The sequence below is a fragment of the Nelusetta ayraudi genome, unplaced genomic scaffold (assembly GCF_046127955.1).
Source record: "Nelusetta ayraudi isolate G7.1 ecotype Tasmania unplaced genomic scaffold, CSIRO-AGI_Nayr_v1 ptg000084l, whole genome shotgun sequence".
Lineage (NCBI taxonomy): Eukaryota > Metazoa > Chordata > Actinopteri > Tetraodontiformes > Monacanthidae > Nelusetta > Nelusetta ayraudi.
The window spans coordinates 182,590-208,540 of record NW_027466134.1 but is presented as its reverse complement, the minus strand read 5'-3'; the positions used below and the strand labels follow the sequence as shown (position 1 = coordinate 208,540).

The window sequence follows — 25,951 nt, the reverse complement described above, 5'->3', positions numbered from 1 at the left end:
GCTGGCCCTGCGTGTGACTAATAATGCAGCGGCCAAATGCTTGGCGTTTTGTACAAGGGGTTTTTGTATTTACGCCTATCAAATGCATTGGCTTTCTCAAATCCATTATGAAGAGAACCTCTGGAAATAGGAGGACAGTTACAGCAAAAAAAACAAAAACAAATGCAGGAATCAGATTTTTTTTTTTTGTTGAACCGGTGAGCAACTCCTAAAGGCTAACAGTCGACATGCCACTGCTCTGTGATGAGCCAGAATGTGAGAGTTTTAAAGTTTTAAACTCAGGCTAAAGCTGGACAGATTAAAGCAAAAAAAGCAAAAAATAGAAATATATACATATATGTATATATATATATATATATATATATATGTATATGTACACTACCAGTCAAAAACTCTTTAACAATACGAATGCGTCACATCCATGTAAAAATATAACCATGTCTCTTGAGTGGGCTCTGCTCTCACCCTGACTCGGTGCATTCTGGGTGTTTATTCTCTGCCCCCCACACATTCCCCAGGAATGTGCCTGACAATAGGCGCGGGCAGACGGCAGGCAGTGGAAGCAGGTAATTTAAGGTTTCGCGTGCAGCGCGGCTGCCGCTGCTTGCAGCGAAACACCTGCCTACCTGCCGCCACCAACGCAAACATTAGTTTTAACGCCGCGTGTGTGTAGCTGCCGCACGTCTGGAAAGTGTGACGGCGAGTTGGAGAAAAGCAGCGCTTGGCAGGTGGGACCCACGGGACCGTCTGAACAAAGGCGCACGCACATTTGTGTTATTTACCCTGAAAGTGTTGCTTCCCCGGGGGCTCTCTCTCTCTCTCTCTCTCTCTCTCTCTCTCTCTCTCTCTCTCGCAGGCGTTCAGGCTGAGGTCACACTTGGCCCTCATTTTTCTCCACGCTCTAATCTCCAGTTCCACTTCCTGTTTGGTCGGACAATATAAATCAGGCTCTCGTTCACTGTCCCAGCCTGGAGGGTGAAGTGGGAGACTTAACGTCACCCCTGTGACTCAGGGAAAACCTTTCTTTTCTTGCCTGACCCTCATATTTAAACGCATGACGCTCTGACCGTCGCCCGGTGTTAATGAAAGAGTTCATGGTGTGTTCGAGGACCGGTTTTTCCAGCAGATAAGCGCCTTCATCTGTCTGGCTGGCAGTGCTGGCACTTAGTGATGGGCGATGAGATATTTTTCGAAATCGATATTTTTGGGGTCGGTATTGCGATATTGATATCAAAAAAACACTTTTTGGTTTGTATATTTTTTTTTCAATAAATAAAAAGTTACAAATCACAAGACGCTAATGCAGCGTTCCGAGCCACTGGTGCTGCCTTCCTCGTCCATGTGTACTAGGATGTTGTTGTGACAACTGATAGTGACGTAATTATTGGACGGACAGACAGGCAACTTGCGGTTGCCAGATTGGTTGGTTTTCCGCTAAATATTAAAGCCTTTTTTACGGTGCGTTTTAGCCGGGGTTGAATGCGCTCGGGCACAACACTGTAAATCACACCGTGCACGGTTTTTTTATCAACTGGCGAAAAGTAGGACCAAACAAGACTCTTCTTCTTCTTTTTCTTCACCGGCGTCGGGAGTCTGACTCTGCGGCCACCGCTATGTCTCCGCTGTGTGTTGTGTGCAACGTCGTGCGCTGCGCGCCGACTGCCGAGTGCGTTTTCACATCATAACATCCGAGACCCAGAAAACGCTTTTTCACGCCTCCTGCCTGCGGTCGTCGAGATCGAGCTTTCCGTGACAAAGTCGATGCTTTGTTATGACATTCCTGGGCCAGATAGACGCACATGACGGCCTTAAAACATCAGTCAAGTGACTCTTGCATAACATGGGACCTTTAATCACAGTCACACTATTTCTATTAGATACTTTAAAGTCCAGCCAACTCTCTCTTCTCCCCCAGTTCAGCCCGAGTGAGGTGGTAACTCCCTACAGGAGAACGGAGCCTGAAATGCGACCTTCAAATGCATAAAATACCTCTTCAACAAATAGACAAATAAAAACATATTAAAAGTGTGTTGCTAAATGATCAAATGTTATGCCCCCCTCACCCCCCAACCCCAACGATATTGTTCATTATCCGGATGTTTGTCTTTGACTTTGCTGCCAGTCTGACCTCCCCGTTCTGTTCTACCTACAGAGGATCTTCAACTCGTTTGTCTACACCGAGAAGACATCAAACGGCGAGACGGAAGTACAGCAGGTGGGTAACAAAGGCGCCTCGCCTTCTGCATGCAAAACCGAAATATTGCAATGGTAAACTGGTAATGGAAACCCCCTAAACTTCGAAAAACCTCTCGTTAAGGAATTACGGCTCTTGCGCTTCACACCATTCAATGGAAACGCCTGCAAATCGCAATTGTACTGAGGAAACACCGGCTTCATTAAGATTCCACCGCCGCTGTCTCGTCGGCCTTGAAGTTCTGTCTTCTTTTTGTTTTTTTGTAGTCCTGAAGCTTGTGCGCTCCCCACATTCACACACCACACCCCCCTTAAAGCTCAAAAATCTGGTTCCATGTGAACGCAGGGCCTACGGCTGAGTCTCTTCTCGTCAGAAACGGAGGATTTTTATTTGTTATGACCGAAGAAATGTGCTAACAATCACTGGCATCTGGTGTGTGTGTGTGTGTGTGTGTGTGTGTGTGTGTGTGTGTGTGTGTGTGTGTGTGTGTGTGTGTGTGTGTGTGTGTGTGTGTGTGTGTGTGTGTGTGTGTGTGTGTGTGTGTGTGTGTGTGTTGGGCTCATGTGATCTTGGAGGGCTGACAGTAAACACCAGACTGGTAAACAGCCACCAGCAAGAACAGACAGGCGGATGTTTGCATTTCTCCCATGACTGAGTGGCTGTGTGTGTGTGTGTGTGTTTTTACGTGTGTGATATACGGTGTGTCTCACCTCGCACATATTTATATCCGACAGCCGAGCGGCTGAAACCGACGCGTCGCTCTCTGCCTGTTTTTCCCGGCAGCGCACTTCCTAATTGCGCAAAAAATGGTTTGTTTACAACCGCAAGCGCAGAAGCATTTCCTTTTCCTTTCCTTTTTTTTTCTCAGAAACCTTATTCGCAATCAGCGGAATAAAAGCAACCAAATCGAAGAGCAGCGTTGATTGTGTTTACAGAGACGGCAATAATCTGAGTGGCGAGCCGACTCTGGGTTTTCGGAAACATTTCGAGTTTACGTGCGTCGCATTGTGAAGCAGCCCCTTCATTTTCAACAGTTAGAAGACTCACATGATCTTTGCTGCCCACATTAGTTCATTCAGAACAGGGGTAAATATTTCAGAGCCAACCTTTTTTTTTTTTTTTTTTTAATTGTCCAGTTACAGTACATGCGGAATTTCAAAATAAAACTCCTACTCCAGTTTACAGTTCTGGAACTTGGCCCTATGTGATGTCGTAAAGGACATTGACACTTATTCACACTGATAGCGCTGGGTTAATGACCACACTGGGAGCCAAGCCCGAGCAGTCATTTCAGCATCACCGTCCCCCTCTCACGCTAGTAGAAATGCGCTACCTCATTTCAAAGAAAAATCCACTTTGAAGGAGACTTCAGGGGGGAAATTCCACTTTGCTGCTCACTTGCAGCTTCTCCACTGTGCAGAACTCGGCCTACTGTTCCAGAGGCTGACCGATTCCACCGCAAAAGTGCACGATGCGTGACTGCAGGGTGCAGCCGTCGCCCTCGGTGCATCTCTGCGGCTGCAGTCGGCCCCGCCGGGAGCTGCAAGATGGTCGGAGAGGGAGAGGGGGGGTTAACCTTCTGGCCTCGCTTCAAGTCGTCTCCCTCCGACCTCGCAGCTGAGCGCCGGCCCGCTTCCCTTCGCTAAATACTTGGTTCTAATTGCAGCGGTGTAACACCCGCCCTGCGCACTGCGCACGTTAAACTTTATGGCAGTGCTCGAGAGCACACATGTTAGGTGTGTGTGTGTGTGTGTGTGTGTGTGTGTGTGTGTGTGTGTGTGTGTGTGTGTGTGTGTGTGTGTGTGTGTGTGTGTGTGTGTGTGTGTGTGTGTGTGTGTGTGTGTGTGTGTGTTCCCTGGCGGGATGAATGTGGACTGCGCCTCAGGCCCCAGTTAAACCCCCTAATAGGCGGACTGGCTGCTTGATGAGGTGCACAGGCGGTCAGTGGGTCGCAGGCCGTTTCTGGCTTTTCGCAGGCCCCCGATAATTATGGGATGTGAACAGAGTTTCAATGTTCCGACGTCTAGTTTGAGCAGTATTAATGGTCTTTGTGTCAAGCCAGCCAGGCTGGCTGCGTAAAGTAAGTAAGTCATGGGATCAGAGAGTTCAAACCGCTGGCGCTTTTATGGATAATTTCGTTCCCAGTTCGTACACAGGATGTATAACAAGGCAGTCCAAGAGTATAAATGCAATTATATGAAGTCTGCTTTCATGCAGTAATGCAAAGCTGAAAAAAATAAATCAAAAAAACCCCTGCAAGTCATTAGTCCACAGATCAGGAGCTAACCGGTAGGTCACATCACTTCCTGGTTTAGAGGACAATCAGTTACGCATTACATTCTTTTTATGTTTTAGATTAACTGGACGGCCTTTACGATCCTCATAATGCCCCATAAACTCCCTTAAAAAAAAAAAAAATCTCAAAGGAGCGAGAGCCGGAAGCTGTTGTGAAAGGCTGCAGCAAGTGGTTCTTTCAAGTCCTTCGTCGTGAGGCTGCAGCAGAGCTGCTCTGCATGCAGCGTCCGCAGGCTGGTAACAGCACAAGTTGTCCTAGGTTGCAAAAAAAACCCCCAAAAAACACTAAACAATCTGTAAACGGGTAAACAAGAACAAATTGAACACTGCTGTTGAAATGAACTGTATTCTTTCGTGTGCCTCTCCCACCTGACTCTTTTGTGTGTGTGTGTGTGTGTGTGTGTGTGTGTGTGTGTGTGTGTGTGTGTGTGTGTGTGTGTGTGTGTGTGTGGAGTGAATTATTTTGGAGGTGCGTCGATGGAACATTATTCACACATTCATTATCCTCCTTTGAAGAGTGATGGATTTCACACTCTGTGCAGACCCCAGTCTCTCAGCGTCTTATGATGTTTGTTTTTTTTTACTTATTTTTTTCACGACTGTTATTTGTTTATTTTCTTCGCTATACGCTTCATTTGGGGTTGTTGATTGAATTGTGTGTGTGTCTCTCTGTTTGTGTGTAAACAGAAGTGAGTGAATTGTCGGTTTGGCAGCTTTTGTAAAAGTTGAAGATTAAGATAAACATTGTGTGAGTAAAAGTCACTCTTGCCAGCGGACGTTGGAAGTGGCTCACTGCTAACGGCGGCGGGAGTAAAGAGGACAAAGACATCAAAGCAGCAAAAAACATCAAACGTTTTTGTTTGTTTGTTTTGAGCAGCAAACGGAACCTAACGTGGACTAGAATCTCAATCGCAAGTCCCCCCCCCCATGTTTAATGCTTCTCATTCTGTCTGTTGTTCAGTTGGCCAAAAAGATTCGGGAAAAGTTTAACCGCTACCTGGACGTGGTGAACCGGAACAAGCAGGTGGTGGAGGCCTCGTACACGGCTCACCTCACCTCCCCGCTGACGGCCATCCAGGACTGCTGCTTCATCCCCGCATCCATGATGGAGTGAGTCACTTTGCGCACACACACACACACACACACACACACACAGACACCCTCTGCGCTCGGCTGTCTGACTGTTGCATTGTGTTTTTTCAGCTACACACAAGAATCACAATTTTCCTCTTTCATCCCTTCTGTTGCCCTTCACACTTTGATATCTGGCGCACCATTTAAGACTCTAGCCCTCTTTCATAAACTCCTAAAGCTGCCAGTTGTGGTGCCAGTTCGCCCCTTTGTTTTTCTGTGTGTGTGTTTTGTTCATCAACAAACTTTACATATTTGGCTCTGACGTGCGAAGACCTTCTTGAAATTCCCCGTCGCAGGCCGCATGGTTCGTGCCACAAATGACTCGCACCCCTCCCTTTCTTTGCTTTTCGCATTTGTTACACATTTGTTGACGCCCGGCTGGTTGTCGCACTGGCTGCATCACGCGCTCACTTGGTCACCCAGCTGTGAGCTGTACAGGCCATCGCTGCTCTGCTCCCAGACATAACACATGAGTGGAAAGGCAGTAATTGACAGCCATAAGATAGCGAAAGTTAAGTAAATTAATCGTGGACTCCAGAGGAACATCATGCAACTGATGAATTATTCCCAGAAAAACAGTGTAGATTTTCTTTAATAAACGTACTTACATAACTCATACAAACCATGCAGTTTCCCTCTCATAAATGCTTGACCGGCTGCAGAGAAATATTAGGATTAGGAAATCAACACAACACGTGACACCAAATGATGACGTTTCGAGATTTTAAGCCATTTTGCGACACCGTTCCTATTAACGTGCGCCGTTTACATAAACTGTGGCGCTTTGTGAAGTAGAGGTGCCGACTTGGCAAAAAAAAAAAAGCCGCTGTCTAGAAATCGCGCCGTCATATACACCCGCCTTCTCAGCCAATCATCATTTTCCAGCAGGCGAAAAAACAAAGTTCAAAGCTGCGTTCAGAGAGAGGAAAAGCTGCTTTGGGCTCTAATCTACAGAGCAGCAGCTGCCTGTTCCAGCACCCCCCCCACCCCCCTTTCTGTCTGCCTCGCCTTTATCAGCCGAGTTATTGCCCTCTGAAGTGTTTCTATCTGCAGACTTCACAGGCTGCAAGGTCACCTGTCCTTTCATTCTCCCGCGCTGAGAGGGCGCGGCCTGGCCCAAGGCCACCAGCCACCTGTACCGTGCACGCGGGCGCGCTCGAGACACTGTACGGGCAACAGTTGTTCCCACGACGAGTCGAGCTTTTTATATATTCCAACATGTCTGGGACCGAGACAGAAAGAGAGAGAGAGAGAAAAAAAATTTGCATTTTCAACTTTGAAGGAAAGTTGAAAGTGGGTTCTTGCTGAGGAGATTATATAAGAAGAGGAAGGATGGGAAGATTGAGGGTGATGGTGGGGGAGGACATGCGTCCTGAAACTTCAAAGAAGCGTGTTCAGGGTGATACGAAAGGCACCGAGTTCTCCCCCGCTTTTCACTTGCGGAGTTGGTGCAGAATTGGGCTGGTGCTTCAAGGGGCGTTTTTGTGGAATAATGAAGCCGTGTTTTTCTCAGAACTCGGGAGAAGCAGCCTCCTCTGTGTCGGTTTGGCTTAACAAATCCCCCAATGCATGTTCACAGCCGATGGGAACTTTTATTTGTGACACGAGGTGGGGGGGGGGTGCTAGTAATATAAAAGCATAGAAAAAAAACACTTGAAATACTGCTCAAAGCTGGTTTTAGCCGGAACATATAGAGGATAATAATAATGGCAGTGGGAATGCAGCCTCAGTTGCAAATCCAGCAGAGCTGGGCGACAACCTCTCCTTTTCCCACTCTTTTTCTGGAAAACTTTCGCTGAAAACCTGAACCAAATGATTCAGTTCCCATCCCGTGAAAATGTGCTGATACCTGACACTCGGTTCGAGATGGCCACTCTATCTGGTCCACCTTGTTAGTTGGTTTGGACCTGCTTTTGTCCCCTTTTATCCTTATTTCAAAGACTTGGGATGGAATATGACTTGGAGATGTGGATCAGCGCCGTCCGTCTGACAAAAGAGAAATAGATTCCGTCCCAATTAAACCCAATGCTAGACCCAGTGCCGGAACCAGTCTGCCCAAACTTAAAAAGCTAATACTTAAAAAACTTAAAAAGTAGCTGCCAAAAAGAAAGCGGCTTTCATGGGATCAGAATAGATTTCGAGGTAGTTCGCCGGCATGTCCCCAACTTCTGAGTGTCCTTCATTAGTTTCAGGAATCAGCTGCTTCCACAGGGGTCTTGGTCAGGTCAGCCGGTTTAGAGGTGGGTGGAAGGGTAGTGGAGGTGGGGGGGGGGGGGGGGATCAGGTGCTTCACAGGGTGTCTGTGTCTGTTAGCTGTCAAACTAGCAGGCTATCCTTCACAAGGAGGCCACCAAGGGCAGTGCTTAGCGCACAGCGGTATGCTTTAATCACTGCTCAGCCTCCGCTGAGAACTGCGTCTCAAAATAGCAACTACATGCGACCGGCAGAGCCAACGGTGCGTGTGCGTGTGCACGCGCGCAATATTCTGAACATGCCGACTCCAGGTGGTCATGCCAACAGTCCCTGTGCTGCGCGGTTGAAAAGTGTGAAGTGCACCCGGTGGGGTGGGGGTGGTGGTGGTGGTTGTGGTTGGGGACGTCTGGGGGTTTCCAGCAGGTCTGGAAGAGGATCGATGTTCCCGTGATCCGGAGTTTGGTCACGGCATTGCCTTGCCGCAAAAGGTTTCCCATGACTCGGCAACTCCCGAACCCCCCACCCCCACCCCACCCCACCCTGGTTCCATCGCCCCACCATGTGTGTGTGTGCACAAATTAGCCGATGACGAATTAGATAAAAAGGAAAGACGCTTTTTCCCAAAAAGGGCCGTGATTGTTCAAGACTTTGCATCAATCCCTGCAATTACCCAGATGTTTTGCCGTAAACAGCCGCGCAACATCGCCAACTCCGCCTTGATTACTGTGTTTAGAGCACATTTTCTTTACTGCTCCAATTAATATTGGTGGGCGTTCCGAGCCAAGGCTTAGCGTCTGATTTTGTCTAAACCGTCTCGGAAATCTCTGTGCTTTGTGTGCATGGCAATTAAAGATGCAATCACATCCTGTCCAATGTGCACCAGGTGTTTTTTTTTCCCCTTTCTTTTTTTTCTCCGCCAGACTTGTAGCTTGTGAGTTTGAAGCAATCCAAAAATTTTTTTTTGCTGCAGTATCTCGTGTGGCCACTGGGAAACAAAATCGGCGCACCTCCATGTTGCCAGTCCGGTATCCAGTTCTTATGATACATCCATGGGTTTGAAGAACTGTCTCTATAGAAATGTTCCTCTGGAACCTCGCTACACTGCTAACAGGTCATCCTGTGACAGACGACTCGCAGACGGATACCTGCGCTCGTAAATTAAAGACAAAGATTAAATGCGGAGCTCCGATTTCTTCGGAGGAATTCTGTCCATCCGAGCGATCGGGCAGATTTACAGAGTGGATCAAGGTTGCACGTGGCCCCAGTGAGCGGCCCTGCGCTGTTGATGCTGCTCCAGTTGCTCATTCAGCGCAGTGGTGATACCTCTTGAAACGCATTGGAGACGGACGGAGCTAAATACCAGGCAGACCACTGGGGGATTTGTTTTAAGTGACCCCAACAGGTGTGACTGTTTGCCCACCATTTTTTCCACCTTCCTCTACAGACCTCTGTTATGGCAGCCAGTTCTTTGTCTCTATTATCATTATTATTATTATTATAATTATTACCATTATTATTATATGTACTAAATCTGGTAAGGAGCCCATAGAAAGTGTTTGTAAATATGACAAACTTGAAAGTTTTAGCTGTAGATTCCCGGTTTCATCACATCTGCAAGGACAGTGGAAAGAGGATAAGTTCAGATTTAGCTTTTCCTTAGTTTTTCTTTACGTATTACAACAATTAACACTGCTGAAAATACTGAAAATAGAAAAATAGAAAAGCGGCCACAGGACCAAATGGAAGTGTCTTATATGGGAGGTTAGCGAAATGGACGATGGAGAATGAAAGTTACAAAAGGTTTCACCGTTTGCATACAGCAGGACGTAAAAGTGGCGTAACATTCCTGTTTTTATTCCAGTATTTATTTATTTTTTTTAAATACATAAGTGCTCAGCGGGTGCAATAGATTTAGCAGATCTTTTTTTTGTGTTTATTAGATCGCATCATGTAATGCAATAAACTGAGGCCAGATGACTGCAATTACAAACAATGCCCAAGTTGCGGCCGTTGCCATCTGAAAATGTAACAGTCAAATATATGTAATTAATTACTTGGGTCTTTGCATAAGCAGTCAGAGGGTGAGTCAGACTCACATCATTTATGGACATTTTTTATGGAATTATAGAAAAAGGAATCATTTCTATAACCTGAAACACCACGCAGATTGTTACTGAACATCTGCCTGCCATATCCATCTAATTAAGAGTGCATTGGAGACTTTTGAAAAGAGGAGGCCTCAAAGAAGGAAAAATCATGGTATTGCAGCACCCTTGCTATCATTTCTTTTAGCAGCGGCTTGGCTCTAAATATGAGCGTGTGGCAGTCGCTCCTTGGTTTTGTCACAACTTAAAGGACGCTGATTAAATCGTTAATTCCAAAGGCGCGCACACACCTGCCGAGTCTTTCCACACCGTACTGAAGCACAAATGCATGTCCCCTCCAGACCTCATGATGCTCCTGCCCAGACTGTGCTAGTGAAGCTCGGTCAACTCCTGACACGTTTTGCCGATTTTGTGGCTCCAGATAGCCGCCACTGCGGAGAGGAACAGTCACGCTGGTTGCAGGTCACGCCCCTGTTGTGTTAACATGCTTATGCTCGCGCATTAGCAACTGTATCGTGCTGGAGTTGCATCTCTTCCAGCCGTGCAGGTAATAGAGGACTACTGAGCGCTCATGCCAGTCTAACACATTTTGGAGGGTCAAACACATTTGGATCCAGATTGTCTAAAGTGAATGCGTACTGTCTTAATGAAATACTTTAGATGAGAGTGTGATGGATGTGATTGGTTGTGTGAGATCTTGAGACGGCTGGGCTGATGGAACTAAACAAGCTTTTGTTCCAGAACTTCACAGTCTAATGAAATTTTCCCCTTTCCCACATTTGTACTCTGCCTGCTGCCTCTGACTGCAGGAATCGGCTCCGGGTCAGCCAGGGCCGAGGGTCTGCCCTCCAGGACCCCACGGATACTTTACTGCCCAACCCCCACCCCCACCTGTAATCAATCCCCAAATGATATCCCCAGTCTGAGTCTATTTGATCCTGCTTAATGAACAGTGTGAGTCTCCAAGTGACAGATGGAAATTAAGTATTGGTCAGGATGAGAAGGTCAGCTCCAGAGTGCCTTGCCAATGTTTGCATGCAGATAATTACACCCGCAAACTCCCCCTAACTTTAGTTGCACTGTTTCAGTCGCATGAAACACAACTCAAAAAACAGTGGGGTTTTTTTTAGTTTTAAAATTGATTTCTCATTACCGCTGTATTTCCCATTGCACATTGTGTTCTTCTCCAGAGGATTGCACACACATCTGGACGGGGTATTACTTTAGACATTGTGGTTTTCTCAACAGCAAGCCTCTTCAAGGTAATGGTACCAGCTGGGCGTTCTGATGGTTTAAGATTGCCAACCCTTCTGAATTTACACCGTGCATTTTCCTGCTGCTCGGTAAACCTTGATGTCATGGATTTGATCAACAATATCTAGCGTGCAGCTTTAGGAAGTGGCAGTCTGCAGTGGCTGACTAAGGGTGTGCCTTTCTAAAATAAAAAAAATGCAGAAATCTCTTGCAAATTGACCCCTTTTTGGTTGTTCAGCAATGTATTTGCGCCTAAAAGCAGAGAAATCTGTGTGTAAGTCAAACCACAGCCTCATCACCGCTGCTGTCAAACAGCCTTCAACCGGATCGTTTCTAATTACCTCGCTGAGAACAATTCCTATCGGGAGTTGTGGCGCTCGCGCATTCACGCAATGCATTATTAATAGTGGAAGGATTGTTTAAACGCGTTCGGTTTGGAGCGTTTATGCAGCAGGTTTTTCTATTTGCACGTTCGCTCAACATCTGTGAATCAGATCCAGCTTGCAAATTTTTATTTCCCTCTTTTTTCCCATGCTTCTCCTGGGTGAAAAAAAATAGATTTTTTTTTTTTGTGTGTGACTGTGCTCTCATTAAGACGCCTGATCAGCCCCAGCCTTACCCTTCCCTCCCCCTTCCCTCCCCTCCCCCAACCTCGACTCGCATGCTCCTTTTTTTTTTTTTTTTCTTTATGTAGAATTCAAAGTGGCTGCAAATGTATTTTTTATCTGGCGCGCATTCTGCCGAGCGTCCTGCCCGAGCCTTCTATGCAAAAGCGGGCTGAAGGAGAATGGTAATGACTGTGGCCTTATGGGACTATAAACGAGTGAAGTTCAAACGCAGCCAGCACATCAGAGCACCTGTCAATCAGGCTGGTCCCAGTGCCAGGGTTCCGCGAGCGCCAGAGAGTGTTTAGCCGACGTGTGCGTTTACAGCTGCCCGCGCGCTGTAGCAGGGTGTGCATGCGCGCGTGTGTGTGTGCGTGCGTGCGTGCGTGCGTTGGGGGAATGGAAGGATCAAAGGCAGCGGGCTTGGTGCAGTGCAGAACGTTCCCTCCTTCATTCCTCCTCTTTTGTCCACTATTGACTCCGCATGCAGGAGGAAGCGAAGTACGAGCAGCCAGGCTTTGGACACAAAATGCAGAGACGCATCGCTGCACAGCTAAACAAGAGAGGGGGGAAAGAAAAGATGTTTGTTGCAAACCCATGTCTCATTTTTAAGTGACATGAAGGGGTGTGTCTGTATTCGGCAGTGTCTTTTGTCTTACTGCTTAGCAGCGTAAAGATGCATTTACAGCAAATTAGCAGCTGCTTGTTTAATTGCGTGAAAATGGCTCCCACGATGAGATTTTGAACCGGCCTCAGCCTCAGGCGCCGGCCAGGACGGCTGGGTCAAAATAAATACCAGTGGATGAGAAGCAGTCCAAAAAATGCATTTCTCTTTTCATTTTATTAGCTATGGTGTGAACACAGCCCTGGAATGGCAACTCTGCTGAGACAGTTTAACAAGTATTTGCTCATTCACTAGTAAGTAGGTATTAAAGATGGTGACAAGTATTATTGTTCTCATTTTCCATCATTATGTGTGATATTCCAGGCTGTTCGCATGTGATCCCGATGTTGTCATCTTTTCCAGAAGGTGAATAAAATCAGGAAACCCGGTACAATTAAAGATTGATGAACAGGTTTTGGCTGTGTTCGGTTCATTAATTATTTTAGATGATCTGGCAACCCTGTGGTCTTAACTTTGTTTTGGAAAAACGTCTGACTTCATCCGATATTGTACAGTTTGTCACGTCAGTCTTCACAGCGTCAAGTTTTCTTGGCTCTCGCAGGAAATGTAGCTGAGGGAACCTGCTGAACTGCTCTATCGTTAAAAGAAACACAGCCAGACAGACAGACACTTCAAATTGAAATAAAACTGTCCAACTCTGCCTGTTTGTGTTTACTCAGGTTTGATGGAAACTTCAATACCAACGTCTCCAAGACCATCTGCTGCGACAGACTCTCCCCCAACGTCAACAGCCGAGCTTTCAACCCTGGACGGGACCTCAACTCAGGTACACGCACACACACATGAGCGCACGCACACACACACACACACACATGAGCGCGCTAAGCAAACACATCCTGGTGTAACTTGTGTTCAATATTCTCCAAAATCACCTCCATTTAGCAAATACAGACCAGCTCACACCACTCAGACACCGTTTCACAGTTTCTCAGTTGGTGTTTGATTGCGGTCTCTCTCGGCAATCAAACATCAAATGCTCTGCCTGACTTTGAACTCTGTGTAGGTTTGCGCTCGGCAAGTCACGTTTTTAATCATCTGCTCGCCGAGGCTTCGCTCCGTCCTGTCCTCGTTTCACCTCCCCGCTGTAAAAACTCATCTGGCGTGCTGCAACGTTGTCCTCGCAGCTCGGAGGAGACAAGAACAACGATGTGCTCTTTGATGGTGTCCTCATCGCGCCTGTGATGCCTCGACTGCAGCTGCAGATTGGATGAGCTCGCTAAGCTAAACGTCCCTGCCGCCACATGCGGATGTCTGCCTTCCATTAAGGAGAAAATGGACCAATTGGATCTAAAAGCCAACTTTTCCTGGCTGCTTTTTTTTTTCTGATGGGCTGCCATCGCTGGTGAAGCAATGAGTTACATCTGCCTTTGTCATACAAGGGGAAAGTGTTACCGAAAAGTGTTCCAGGAACCAGAGCCTTGTGTTTGTCTCCAGAACTCTGCAGTTCCCATAAGAAGACTCCAAAAATAAAATCAATCAAGCAGCAGTTTCCATATGTGCTCCCAATGGTTCCAAGTCTAACAAATCTGTTGGAAGATTAACGAGTGAGATCAGTCAAATGATCACATGCTGCCAACCATTATTTCATTCACTTTATCAGTTTGAAGTCACCTTTATGTGTCTTCCATACTAGCTTACACTGGTACTGGAACAATTTTCATTCTATTTCCCCCCTATATAAACTGCTTCACATTTAATGTTGATTTATGGCTGCAGGTTTTCTCAAGTTTATTGACTTTTCTGGTGTCTGGAACTGGTCGCTCGCTCCTTGATTTGTGAGCAGTAGTGGTCGTTGGGAAGGCGTTGAACTTGTTTCCCTCATTTAGTTCATTTTTAACATGTCACGACTTGTTTTTTTTGGTGTGTTTTTTCCCCCGCTCTGAGCTGCCTTTAAAAACACACCACAGCAGCATACATGCCGTTGTGTTGTGTTGTTATGGGAGTCGGCCCCCCACGACGTGTGTTGGCAAGTGAACTGTACACTCTGTTGCGCAGCAGCTAGCAAACGGCTTCTTCATAACAAACTCTGTTAGTTCAGTGACGCCATCATCTGTTGACAACCTTGGCTCAGTGATGTCACACTAGTTGGACGCCAACATGGCACGGTCAACTGATGTAGTTGTTACCTATTCACGCTGCATAGCGGTAAATATAGGCTCGGAATTGACTTCCAAACTAATCTCTAAAAGAACTAAAAGTGCTATTCTCTAGCGTAGTTAACCAGTAGAGAATCTGTATGGCTTTGGATCGCAAAAACGATAAGCCTCAAATGGCTTTACATCTTCAAGAGGGGCAACGCTCTCTGCCTTTATATCCTCCAACCAGGTGAGGAAAACCCAGGAGAGGAGGGATCACACATATAGATCACTACAGCAAGTTGATAAATAAGTAGTGCCTTCAATGTAGAATATTGCTAATGCTGGAGGAGTCAAACATGTCCAAAACCATGTTTGACCAGAGGAAGGAGGATGGGAGGTCAGCTGAGAGATAATTTAGAGGGAGAAAGGTGTCGGAGTTGAGTTGCTAGAGCTGATTGGAATCTCTGCAGGTTTTCTACCTCTTTTCCATTCCAAGCATCAAACCTAAGACTGAGACAAACTGTCATGTCTTTACCGTTCCAACTATGTTGATGATGTGTTGAGCAAGACGAGATACAAATGAGAATGGCAGACAGGTCGACTTTGTCCTAGCTTTACATCACAAAATGTACCTCACAACCAGACGGTTTGGAGAAAAAAATTTATCACGGCAGCCAGTGCTGGCGACCATCAGTCATCGGTGTTTGGCTCGGGTGTTAAGTGTGCAACCAGCAGAGACTCTGGGCCCTCGAATCCGAGTCTGAGGCACCTTTACACGAGGCTTCACGTCCAGATTCGTCAAAGCTGCCAAATTCCGACCAATCGGCCGCATCACGGCTGTGGGAACTTGGTGTCAGTTGGACCCCCTTTCTCCCTGGACGTGTCCGTTTTTTTTACACCAGATGACTAAACTATGCACGGCGGAGTGAAGCACCAGAGCTCGACAGCTGTATATAAAGCCCTTTGTCCACTATCAACACAGCCGAGTGTTTCCTGTTTATGCGAGCCGCGGCGACCGGGATGATGTATGACGGGCGACAGTGGCGCTGTCTGCAGCAAATGCAGACAGATGTGTGTCTAAGTGCAGATAAATGAAATTTTAGCTTTTGGATTTTTTTTCTTTTTTGGGGGAGGCGGGGTGTTCGTTAGATCAATATTTACCATCAGATTTTTCTCCCTTTCACTTTCGGGGAGGGGAAAAAAAAAATCCTCGTCCTGATGGAGGATTGGAAAGGGTCAAAACAGGGGCCCCTCTTTGGTAGATGATTAATTCGGTGGGATGGAGCCAAGAACAACATTTCGGGGCTGTTTGGGCCCCAGCTGTCACGCAAGAATGGTGGTTAGCAAGTCTGGCAACAAGCAAAGACTTAATTAATAAGATGTTTGAAATTCTAGCCGTGACCGTGGAAACCTGCATCCAAAGCATAACAAATTGTCGGCCACGGGGCAAAAGAGTTTGGTGGGTACACGCAGGTGCTAATGACTTCCAGAAACCGCGGTAAATATTAATGTGTTGGACCGAGCAAAATGTGATGCGGCTAATTCAAATAGAAATATTTCTCAATGAAAGATTGTCTGAGCTGGAGGTGACGCTGAAGCACTGCAGTAGGGGTGCAATGGTTGGTTTTGTGGTTATATGTTTAAAGGCACAGTTCCTCCAAAATTTACAAATGACATTTTTTAAATCATTTCTCTCGATTTTCCCTGGTGAAAAGAATTCTACCCAATTAACACCAATATTAACACATAAAAAAAAAACAGAGGAGAATCAGAAGATGCGTCCATATTGATTGATGATGTCGCCCAAGTGTGTGAAAGACGCAGCAGTTGAAACAGCTGCAGTTAAACCATGTTTCTAGCCCCCCAAAAAAATCCAATACACTTCCCCCTTGGCAGGAGTGTGTTTATCATGTATTTTCAGTGGACTACCCCTTCAATAATTCAATACGTTCAATACAGTGTTCTGTGTTCACGCTTAAAGATTGTGATTTCTGTTGTTTCGCTGACATTCTCTCCCTAGCATTTCTTCTCCTTTTCACACTGTTTTCCTCCCTTCCTCCGTTTCATTTTTTTTTTTATCTTATTTCTTTTTTAAATAACACATTTGCTATTCCTTTTCTCCACTTAGTGTTGGCAGACAACCTGAAGTCCAACCCGGGCATAAAGTGGCAGTACTTCAGCTCAGAGGAGGGCATCTTCACCGTCTTTCCTGCCCACAAGTTCCAGTGCAAAGGAAGTTATGAGCACCGCAGCAGGTAAAGCTGCCCCCCCACCCCTCATTTACAGTATTTATTTGTTTGGAGTGTGTGTGTGTGTGTGTGTGTGTGTGTGTGGGGTTGCCTCCTGGCTGGCACGACACCGGGTCATCAGGGTCATGTGGCTGTTGACAAGCCACGCTGTGACACACTCATTGTTTTTTTTTTCCTTTGTTCTTCCGCCAATTTTTTTTTCACATTGTGTATAAGATTACATCACACGGCACTCTCGTACCACCGCCTGGCCCCTCCCCCCGCTCCCCGACCACACATGCCCTCGGCTGGAATTGGAATGTGGCCCCCTTCGCGGCTGAAGCCTGTTGGAATTTCACACCTCTGTCCTTCCATCGCTTTCTGATCCCTTTTTTTTTATTATTATTATTTGCCGTTGTCTCCTCTCTGTTTACGGCTTCTCTGCTCTCTCTCTTCTTCTGTTTTTTTTTTTTTTTTTTTTTTTTTTTTTGCCTCCTTTCAAGTTGGCTGGCACGTTTGCCTCGAGGAAAATGCCACTCTGGCCGTGCTTGCCAAGTGTGAATGAGGCTTTGTGGCTGCACCTCTCGCCTTTATCCAGCAGACCACACACACGCAGGCACTGAGTCCCCGTCACTGCGAACACATTCATTTAGCTGATGGTACATCAGCAACATGGCTCAGTGTTTAAGCTGGACTGTTATGTCAACTGCAGTGAGCACATGGTGTGTGTGTGTGTTGTTTTTAGAAGCAGTCTTGTTTATTTTTATTTCACTGGGCGACAACTTAAAAAAAAAAAAAAAAACGAATAATTGAAGCAACTCCCATTGTTTTGATTGTTAATCTGTTGGTTGTTTTTCATTAACTTTGCCACTAAAAGCTCCTTGGATCCTGTTTGAAGATTTAAAAGGGCGCACGAAAGTGACTCACAAAGTCAAAGTGCTTCATTAATTCGATGTGTAGCACAGAGTGTGACAATTTTCAGATGGCTCAGGAGTCGCTTCCAAAAATCTTTGTTGGTGAAGCATTTTGCAGCATCCGATCCCGATGTTTGCTTGTGTCCCTGCAGGCCGGTGTACGTGGCCGCCGTGCGCCCCCAGTCCAAACACATCGTGGTGCTGGTGGACCACGGAGCGTCCGTCACCGACACCCAGCTCCAGATCGCCCGAGACTCTGCGCTGGTCATCCTCAACGCCGTCGATGAGCACGACAAGGTTAGGAGAGGGCAGGGAACGAAAATCCTCCCCCGTCCACTTTCACATCCGGCAAGGAACAACTCTGATGTGGCTTCTCCAGGTCTCCATCCTGTCGGTGGGCGAGTTGGTCCGCTCCTGCTCGCTGGACCAGTGCTACAAGAGCCTGCTGTCTCCGGCCACCAGCGAGACCAAGAGGAAGATGAGCACCTTCATCTCCAACATCAAGGCCTCGGATGGAGCCACGCAGCACGCGGCGGGCTTCCAGAAGGCCTTCCAGCTGCTGCGCAACACCAGCAGCCTCTCCAAGCAGAGCGCAAGTACGGCAGAGTCGTGCATCTCTCTCTCTCCCCCTCTCTCTCTCTCAGCAAGACGTGTTTGCACAGCTCAACTCATGAAATCGTCTCATCTTATTTTCCCGCGGCGCAGACACCGACATGGTGATCATCTACCTGTCGTCCGGCCTCACGTCCCGCGAGTCGTCGGAGCAGGAGAAGAGAGCGACGCTCAGCGTGGTCCGGGAGGAGAACCGGCACCTCAACAACTCGGTTATGATCCTCACCTACGCGCTCATGAATGGTAGGGTGGCAGTCACGCAAGTAGTGTTGGGTTGGGATCAGGTGGTTAACGGTGCTCAAATGACTACCGAAGTCATTGTTTTTGTATTGAAAGTATCAGCTGATCAGGTTGTTGATTGGTTTTGTGAATGCGGTGACTGTGATTGGTCATTGGCCACAACAGCCGTAAGTGGAGTGTCCCCTCACAGTTCCAGTTCTTCACTATGTGTAAATCCTCTTCCTTGTGTACATGGTCACTGATTGGCACAACAAAGCGACTCTTTGTTTAAATGAACTTCCATTAAATCCTTGAATTTCAACCGTTTTTCTAAAGAAAATTGTCTGCTGGTAGCTAGCTAAGTAAAAATTAGTAATTTAGGATTTGTTTCTATATTGAGGATAAATACATTTGTGTTCATCTCCATCTACAATTCATATATTTTTGGGGGGTTGCTTTACGTTCTCCAGTTGTATTGAGAGTATTGAGTTTTGAGAGCGCGATGCATGACAACAAACTGTTGCTGTTTCTTCAACTAACATGACACTCATGTTTATTTATCCTACTGATTCTAGGAACTCTGCCATGTTGCCAGCAGTCCACACACACACACACACACACACACACACACACACACACACACACACACACACACACACACACCTTGTCTTTTTCATATTTTGTCTGGCAGTGGAATGCGGAAGTCTATTCATCAAAATATTTAGATCAACAATTTAATTTATTTGGTTCTCATACACATGCTTTGTAAGTCAATTTTTTTCCCCCATTAAGTTTTTATTTTTTGGAAATGTGAAAATCAATTCAAAGAAGAAATGCAGCTTGTAGTTTCTTTCCTGTTTGGCACTGCTGTGGGCTGTTCTGGGTTTTCCTGTCATGTTTTTACCTCATTCTTGGGTTCAGTGAGTCCAGAAGAAACTGAAGGTTAGACAGGTGCTCAGAAACCTCAAAGGCTTTTGTTCATCTGCATTTATGTGTGTGTGTGTGTGTGTTTGCCCTTTTTGTCTGTCGTGGTCCTTGTCCATCCATCTGTCGCATCTAATTCCTGCCTCCCTCTGAAACACACACATACACACACACACACACACACACACACACACACACACACACACACACACACACACACGCTCCCTGCAGATGCACATGCGCTAGTCCACCATTAATACAAATCCTGTTTTTTTTTCCTCTCGTCTGAGAATGGAAATGAGGTAGATCTAAGAGAGCAGAGAGTGAGGCTTCAAAGGCTGCTCACTCTGACTGACAGAGGACCTTGGTCTTTAAAGAGCTCCGTGATGAAAAGGACGCACGAATCTACCGTCCTCTGAGTTTATTAGCAATGCATATCTGGAGGGGGGAAAAAACAACAACGTTTGTCTCGTTGCTGATGCTGTTCACCGCAGCTGAGAGGTCCTCGGTGTGTGTGTGTGTGTGTGTGTGTGTGTTTGTTTGTCTGTTTGTACTATTCCCTGCATCTCTTGCCAAATGTAAAGTGCTGGTTGAAAGAAGATCCCTTGTGTGTGTGTGTGTGTGTGTTTGTGCGTGCGTGCCTGGGACTTTAACAACCCCCCAAAAAAGTGCACGATCTGAGATTTGTCTCCTCTCCAGTCTTTAAAGTAAAGCCTGAAATCCATTTTTGTTTACCTCAGAATCACACAGTGGGAGCTACAGTGTGCAGTCACAGCATTTGGCAGTCAGTCAGTCAGCGGCTGCTTGCACTACATACATCTACTCCACTGATATTAGGTACGACGCGTTAGAAATGAATACATGGACAGCAATTGTAGCCCTCGGAAAATATCCCACTTAGGTGCGCTGAGTATCAGAGACTGCTTTCAGCTCTTAGTCTGTCGGGGGGTGGGGGGGGAATCCTCATTTAGGCTTCAAATTCTTGTGTTTGAATGTGTTTGCCCTTGACTGAGTGGGGACGGAACAGCAGCACTGTCAGGGGAAAGAAGAAAATGTCTCCCTTTGTTAATATGTGACGTTCCCACCCGCGAGGCCTTCGCCCTCCCTTCAGTCGCTCAGCGTGATGATCAGCGGACTGGAGCCTTGGCATTAAAGAGGGATTCCGCTGTAATCCGGCCCGTGATTGGACACTGGCTCACATTCTGCGCCGTGTCCTCTCCGGCAGTCCGCCGGGTGCCAAAGTGCTCCAGGTGACAGCTGCAGGTCGTCCGTTCCCTCCGAGGCGTGAAGAAACGCAGAGTCCCGAGTGTTGCGTTAACGGCCTCGGCTGCATGACGTCTTCCAGTTCGATGAAGGACTTATTTACGGCTTGGCCCGCTGCACCTCGTGGACGAGGCCTGCCGTCTGGCGCGTTTTACTCGGAAAAGCTGGCGATGGCGGAGGATTGCATGGCGCCGCTGATGAAATGTCTGCTGCTTGATGCCAGAAGTCCATGTGTTGCGCTCTGCCTATTGTGCTTTTATTCCCTTGAATCTGAGTCTTGGGTTGAACCGAGTGACCTGTGCGAGAATGAGATAGTTTCAATGGCTGCTGGTTCATAAGCCTCTCGTTTGCTGTTGGATCAACTTGGTTTGTTCCTTCAGAAGGAAGAAAGAGTGCTCGACGTCTGCTCTTCATTACTGGTGTAGGGCAGTGGGTTTTCAAAGTGGGGGCCACCAGGGGCGTCACGTAAGACGGTAAGAGGCAGCTTACATTACCCTGGTGTAGGGTATTAGACGCCTTCATGGGTTGGTTGGAAACATCTCCTCTGATTCTGGTGGACTTTGTCATCCTAAAGGGAAATTTGCCTTGAGCTCACAGCGCTGCCACAAATTGCAAACCATTCAAACACCACCACAGATGACAACGAAAGGAAAAACGGCTGTCCAATAATACAAAACATGCACTGAAGAAATTAGAATAAAAGCTGGTCATTTGAGGGGCAAAGTGTGACCTAAGAATGTAAAACAATGAGATAATAAAGAGATTAAAGTATAGTTAGTAGAAGGCAAAAGGATGTCAGATCTCAATGTTCCTGTTATAATTGGTTCATTAAATCAAAGAAATTCCATCGTAGCCTCCCGCCTGCCTTTCCCTAACGCCGTTCTCTCTCGTTATCATCCTCAGAGGGAGTGACGGGCCTGAAGGAACTGGCCTTCCTCAGGGACCTGGCCGAACAGAACTCGGTGAAATACGGCGTCGACCGGCTCTTCGGTCGGGACGGCCCCTCCGGGTCGACGGGGGCCTCGTCCATGCCGGTGGTGAAGGGCAGCATGATGGTCCTCAACCAGCTGAGTAACCTGGAGACGACGGTGGGCCGCTTCTACATCAACCTGCCCAACCGCATGATCGACCTGGCCCGCTTCAGCCTGCCCTACACCGACCCAATGGGAGATGGTGAGCGGAAGTGTGAAGGTTATCGTGGGAGGGTTTTTAGGTTGAACGTCAGTGGTGTCGCTGGACTTTTTCATTCCCGTTCATTTTCACCAGTAAAGTCGTAAAATTTCCATCATGCTTCTTTGACGTCATTCACCTGATTTAAATATTGATAAGAATAGTCTCTGTGATTTAACGATGCCATAAAACGCACAGTCAGGTTGTGTTATTAGGTTGTAGGCTGTGTGTATTATTAGTTAAACGTGCTGAGATTGGACAGCAGCTCATAAATGGTGTTTAAAGTTCACATGGACCCCCCCCCTCCAGGTTTTATTATGACGGTGAGCCGGCCCTGTTACTTCGCCAACCTCCTGCTGGGCGTGGTCGGGGTGGACGTGAACCTGGCGTACATCTTGGAGGACGTCACCTACTACCAGGACTCGCTGGCGTCCTACACCTTCCTCATCGACAACAAAGGTCAGTGGCCCAGGAACACGGCAGCTCGCTCAGAACCGTCTCACACGCACAGGTACTCGCTTAAAGAGGAGAAGATTGTGACTTAGTCATCGGCAATCATTACATAAGAAGTGCATAGACAGTAAAAGATTATGTAGAATAAAGAAGTAAAATAATAATTAAGATAAAGATTTGAGGTGACAGAGGTTTTTAAAAGTAAAATGTACTCGGCCCTCATATACCTCCCCTCCCCAGTGTTGCAGTTGCACACGTCTACAGACGTGCGAACGACTCACACTCCCACCCTAGTGCTCCTTTTCTCCACAGCTTCCTCTGCGCTCGGCCAGAACAGGCCCACTGGCTGAAACAACAAACAGGCCAGAACAAATTAGCCACTCATTGGCCGCCGCTGACATTTCGCTGCCTTTGCTGCATCCAGATCACACTTGAGCGAGGCCAGCGGCGCGCACATTCCTGAGCACGCTCGCGGCTTTCAATCTTCACAGGTTGCAACACTGTGCGTCGCTGTGGGAACCTGCATTTCTGGGCTTCCTGCGCAGCGCAGCGGCAGAATTGCGCTTTGTTTCTGGGTCCGTCCGAAGGCTTTTCGCGGTTTACCTTATTAGGGTCGGCTGACATCTCGGTGGTTGCACTTGGCTCTCCTCCGCTGCGAAGCCGAGCAGGCCGGTAGTGCTCGCGTCCGGCCCCGGGAGTTTGCTTTGGCCTCCACTCAGGAGGCGTCCTGACTGCCGGTGCTGTGGAGTTGGCAGGTTAAGCTCGGCGTGTCTGCACGGCGAGGACGGGCAGCAGGTCTGGCTTGATGGACTGCAGGTCGTAACTCTGATTAAAACACTGTCAACAACCACAACGGCAACCAAAGTTTGTGTTGGATTTTGGTTTCTGGGGGAGTTTAAAAAAAAAAAAAAAAAAAAAAAAAAAAAATCAGTGTAAACATTGACAGCATATTAAACTAATCTACATCCAACACCGTGTGTTGGCTGTCTTATGCAAAACCAGCAGGTAAACCATCATTACCATTACTGAACTGCTTTTAATGTTTACTTACTTATTTGTTTTCAACTGCCATTGATATTAAAATCCTTTAAACTGCATTTGATTTATTTGTTTATACATATTTAAGTGTGTTTTTAAATTGTAAATTTTTAACATTACTTCTGTAAAGTGTCTTTGAGGACTTTGAAAATCGCTCTATAAATAAAATGTATTATTATTATTATTGTAAACCCTAATTTTATTGGACGTTCAATCAGAGGTCTGAAAAACAAATTGAAATGGTGCAGGACTAGAAACACGCAACAACGATTGGCTGTGATGTTGCGTTACTTCTGACAATTAACCTGATCAACTGCCAACTGGCACCAGATGTTGAAAGTCCTGCCGCAGGAACAACGCAGTTTTTGTTTTTGCTTCGTCTGTCATCCGTCTGCCGTTGGCTGCGTAAATAAACACAAGGCAGCGCACGCACTGTTGTCGTCGTCGTCGTCGTCGAACAAAAGCGAAAAAATGCATTTCCCGTCAGCCCTGAAAAAAACGCCTGTAGCGAGTTTCCACAATCTCCTGTTGTAGTGACCTAAAAATGTATCTGTATGTGGAAGCAAGGCCGAACGGCAAACACAGAAAAAAATCTGTTTGTGAAACCTACGTGTGGACAAGGTCTCGCTAAATAAGGCAGGAAGAAAAAAAAAATAGATGCCAGTAGCCAGTGCGAGACAAAAGGTGGACATAAACACCGGCGGACCTGCGAAACGAGGTGTGCGACTGTTGCGTGCGACTGTTGCGTGCGACTGTCTGCGCGTGAATTTGTGCAGCTGCGCCTTTCCTCAATGACTCCCCTTGAGCCGCTCTGTTATTGTAATAACTTTCCCATTAAATTACGGCTCATTACCGCATCCCGCTGGCCGCGGCAGCAACCTGCGTAAACATTGACAAATGGGCCCCGTTCGAAAGTATTAGCAGCACGTTCAAACTGCCTGCTGCCAATTACAGAGCAGGTAAATATGATTAGGGAAGCACGTCAGCGACGGGAGGCTGCTGAGCCTGGAAGGAAAATATTTGGAAGAGGCCTTAAGGAGGCCACTGATGCACGCTGTGACCCCCCCCCCCCTTTCTTTTTATGGTCACATTCTGACCAATCCAGCGTCTTCATGATTTTTTCTCAGCTCAGCATTTGCACATATTGTGATGTTTTATGTGTGACTATTGGTCTTTTAGCCAATATCTCTGGTAATGCTTCTCCATCTGAGTGCAGTTGCCCTAACTTAAGCCTTCTACCTTGATACCTTAAGATGACCTGGATGACTGAGAACCTTCACACACTTTTACCATCATTCAAATGTCATTTTTAATGAGTTTGTGAGTGGCACCATGTGTTTAGCAGCCATTAATGATGTTTGATTTTCAGGTTACACCCTGATGCATCCGTCACTGACCCGGCCCTACCTGATGACGGAGCCTCCCCTGCACACGGACATCATCCACTACGAAAACATCCCAGGGTTCGCCGCCGTCCGACAGAACATCCTCAGGTGAGAGCAACGGTAGAGCTACAATAGCAAAAACAAAAAGAAAGTGGGATTTTGTTTAACTTTTGTTTTGTTTTTCTTTTTGTTTGTTTGTTTGTTTGTTTGCAGCCTTCCCCTGGGGAGTCAGATCATCGCCGTTCCGGTCAACTCCTCCCTGTCCTGGCACACCAACCGGCTGAGGGACGTCAGCAAAGACGCCTACAACGTCAGCTACGCCTGGAAGCTGGTAAACACCTGCAGTCCAAGATTACACTGAAACCAGGGTGAAACCCAATGAGACTCTGTCTAGTTGGAAAAAAAAAAAGGATTTTTAATTAAAAAAAATGTTCTCCCTTTTATCTGGTTTAAAGCTCGTCACCGTGACAGCACCGCCGTGTAAAAGCAGCGTAGAGTTCTGGGCTCCCAGTCCTTCATGTCTCCACCTAAGTCAGTTGCTGTGGTGATATTAATTTAAACAAAACATAAAGAACAAGCGCTCCCACACCCTGAAACTGTGCGGCCCACCACAGCTCCGCTTTTCCTCTCCACGGCTGAAGCGTCGCACCTTTGGAACAAAATGGCCACAGCAGTGCGTCGATGAACTCACAACACGTACACGTTTCTACTTTCTGATATTTGGTTTTTCGTCACGCAGGCGCTCGAGTTGAAGCGCTCATTTTTCAGTTTGGCAGCCGTCTGTGTTTCTAAAGAGCTCTCCAGATGCAGCCACGAGAAGAAAAGAAGGGGGATCCCTCCCTGCTACACTTCCAGTCCAGGACAGAAACTTCTGTCCCGCCGAAAAAAAATGATTGTTGATGTTCCGATCTCTCACAGTGGGAACGGACTGAGCTCTGCGAGGCTCATTTAGAGTCCACAGCGTGTGAGTCGCTGTTTTAGCAGACCCATTTATTTTGTCGGGACGACGCTGTTGAAGGCTTGTGAAACGCCGACTGCGACGGCTGACGCTAAACACTCCGCAAAGAGAGCCGACGGGGGAGCCAGTGCGGCGTCACGGCGGCTCCGCACGTAGTTCACACAGAGTTTGCAGAGGAGGCTGTAAATCAGATGCATGGCCTGTCTGCAGCCTGCAGTCTGCAGCCTGCTTTATCCATCCCTCT

At 47.0% G+C, this 25,951-nt stretch overlaps 1 protein-coding gene across 1 annotated transcript in view; it reads left to right on the top strand.

Moving 5' to 3' along the window:
• The window catches only part of cachd1 (cache domain containing 1), a 65,262-nt gene that overhangs the window by 25,402 nt on the left and 13,909 nt on the right, over window positions 1-25,951 (top strand). The window contains exons 2-12 of the mRNA XM_076045307.1: window positions 2,153-2,215; window positions 5,451-5,599; window positions 13,125-13,231; window positions 16,672-16,798; window positions 17,838-17,982; window positions 18,065-18,281; window positions 18,391-18,540; window positions 21,607-21,876; window positions 22,183-22,332; window positions 24,734-24,857; window positions 24,963-25,080. Coding sequence (XP_075901422.1) covers window positions 2,153-2,215; window positions 5,451-5,599; window positions 13,125-13,231; window positions 16,672-16,798; window positions 17,838-17,982; window positions 18,065-18,281; window positions 18,391-18,540; window positions 21,607-21,876; window positions 22,183-22,332; window positions 24,734-24,857; window positions 24,963-25,080 — 1,620 coding nt within the window. The remainder of the gene's footprint in view (window positions 1-2,152; window positions 2,216-5,450; window positions 5,600-13,124; window positions 13,232-16,671; window positions 16,799-17,837; window positions 17,983-18,064; window positions 18,282-18,390; window positions 18,541-21,606; window positions 21,877-22,182; window positions 22,333-24,733; window positions 24,858-24,962; window positions 25,081-25,951) is intronic.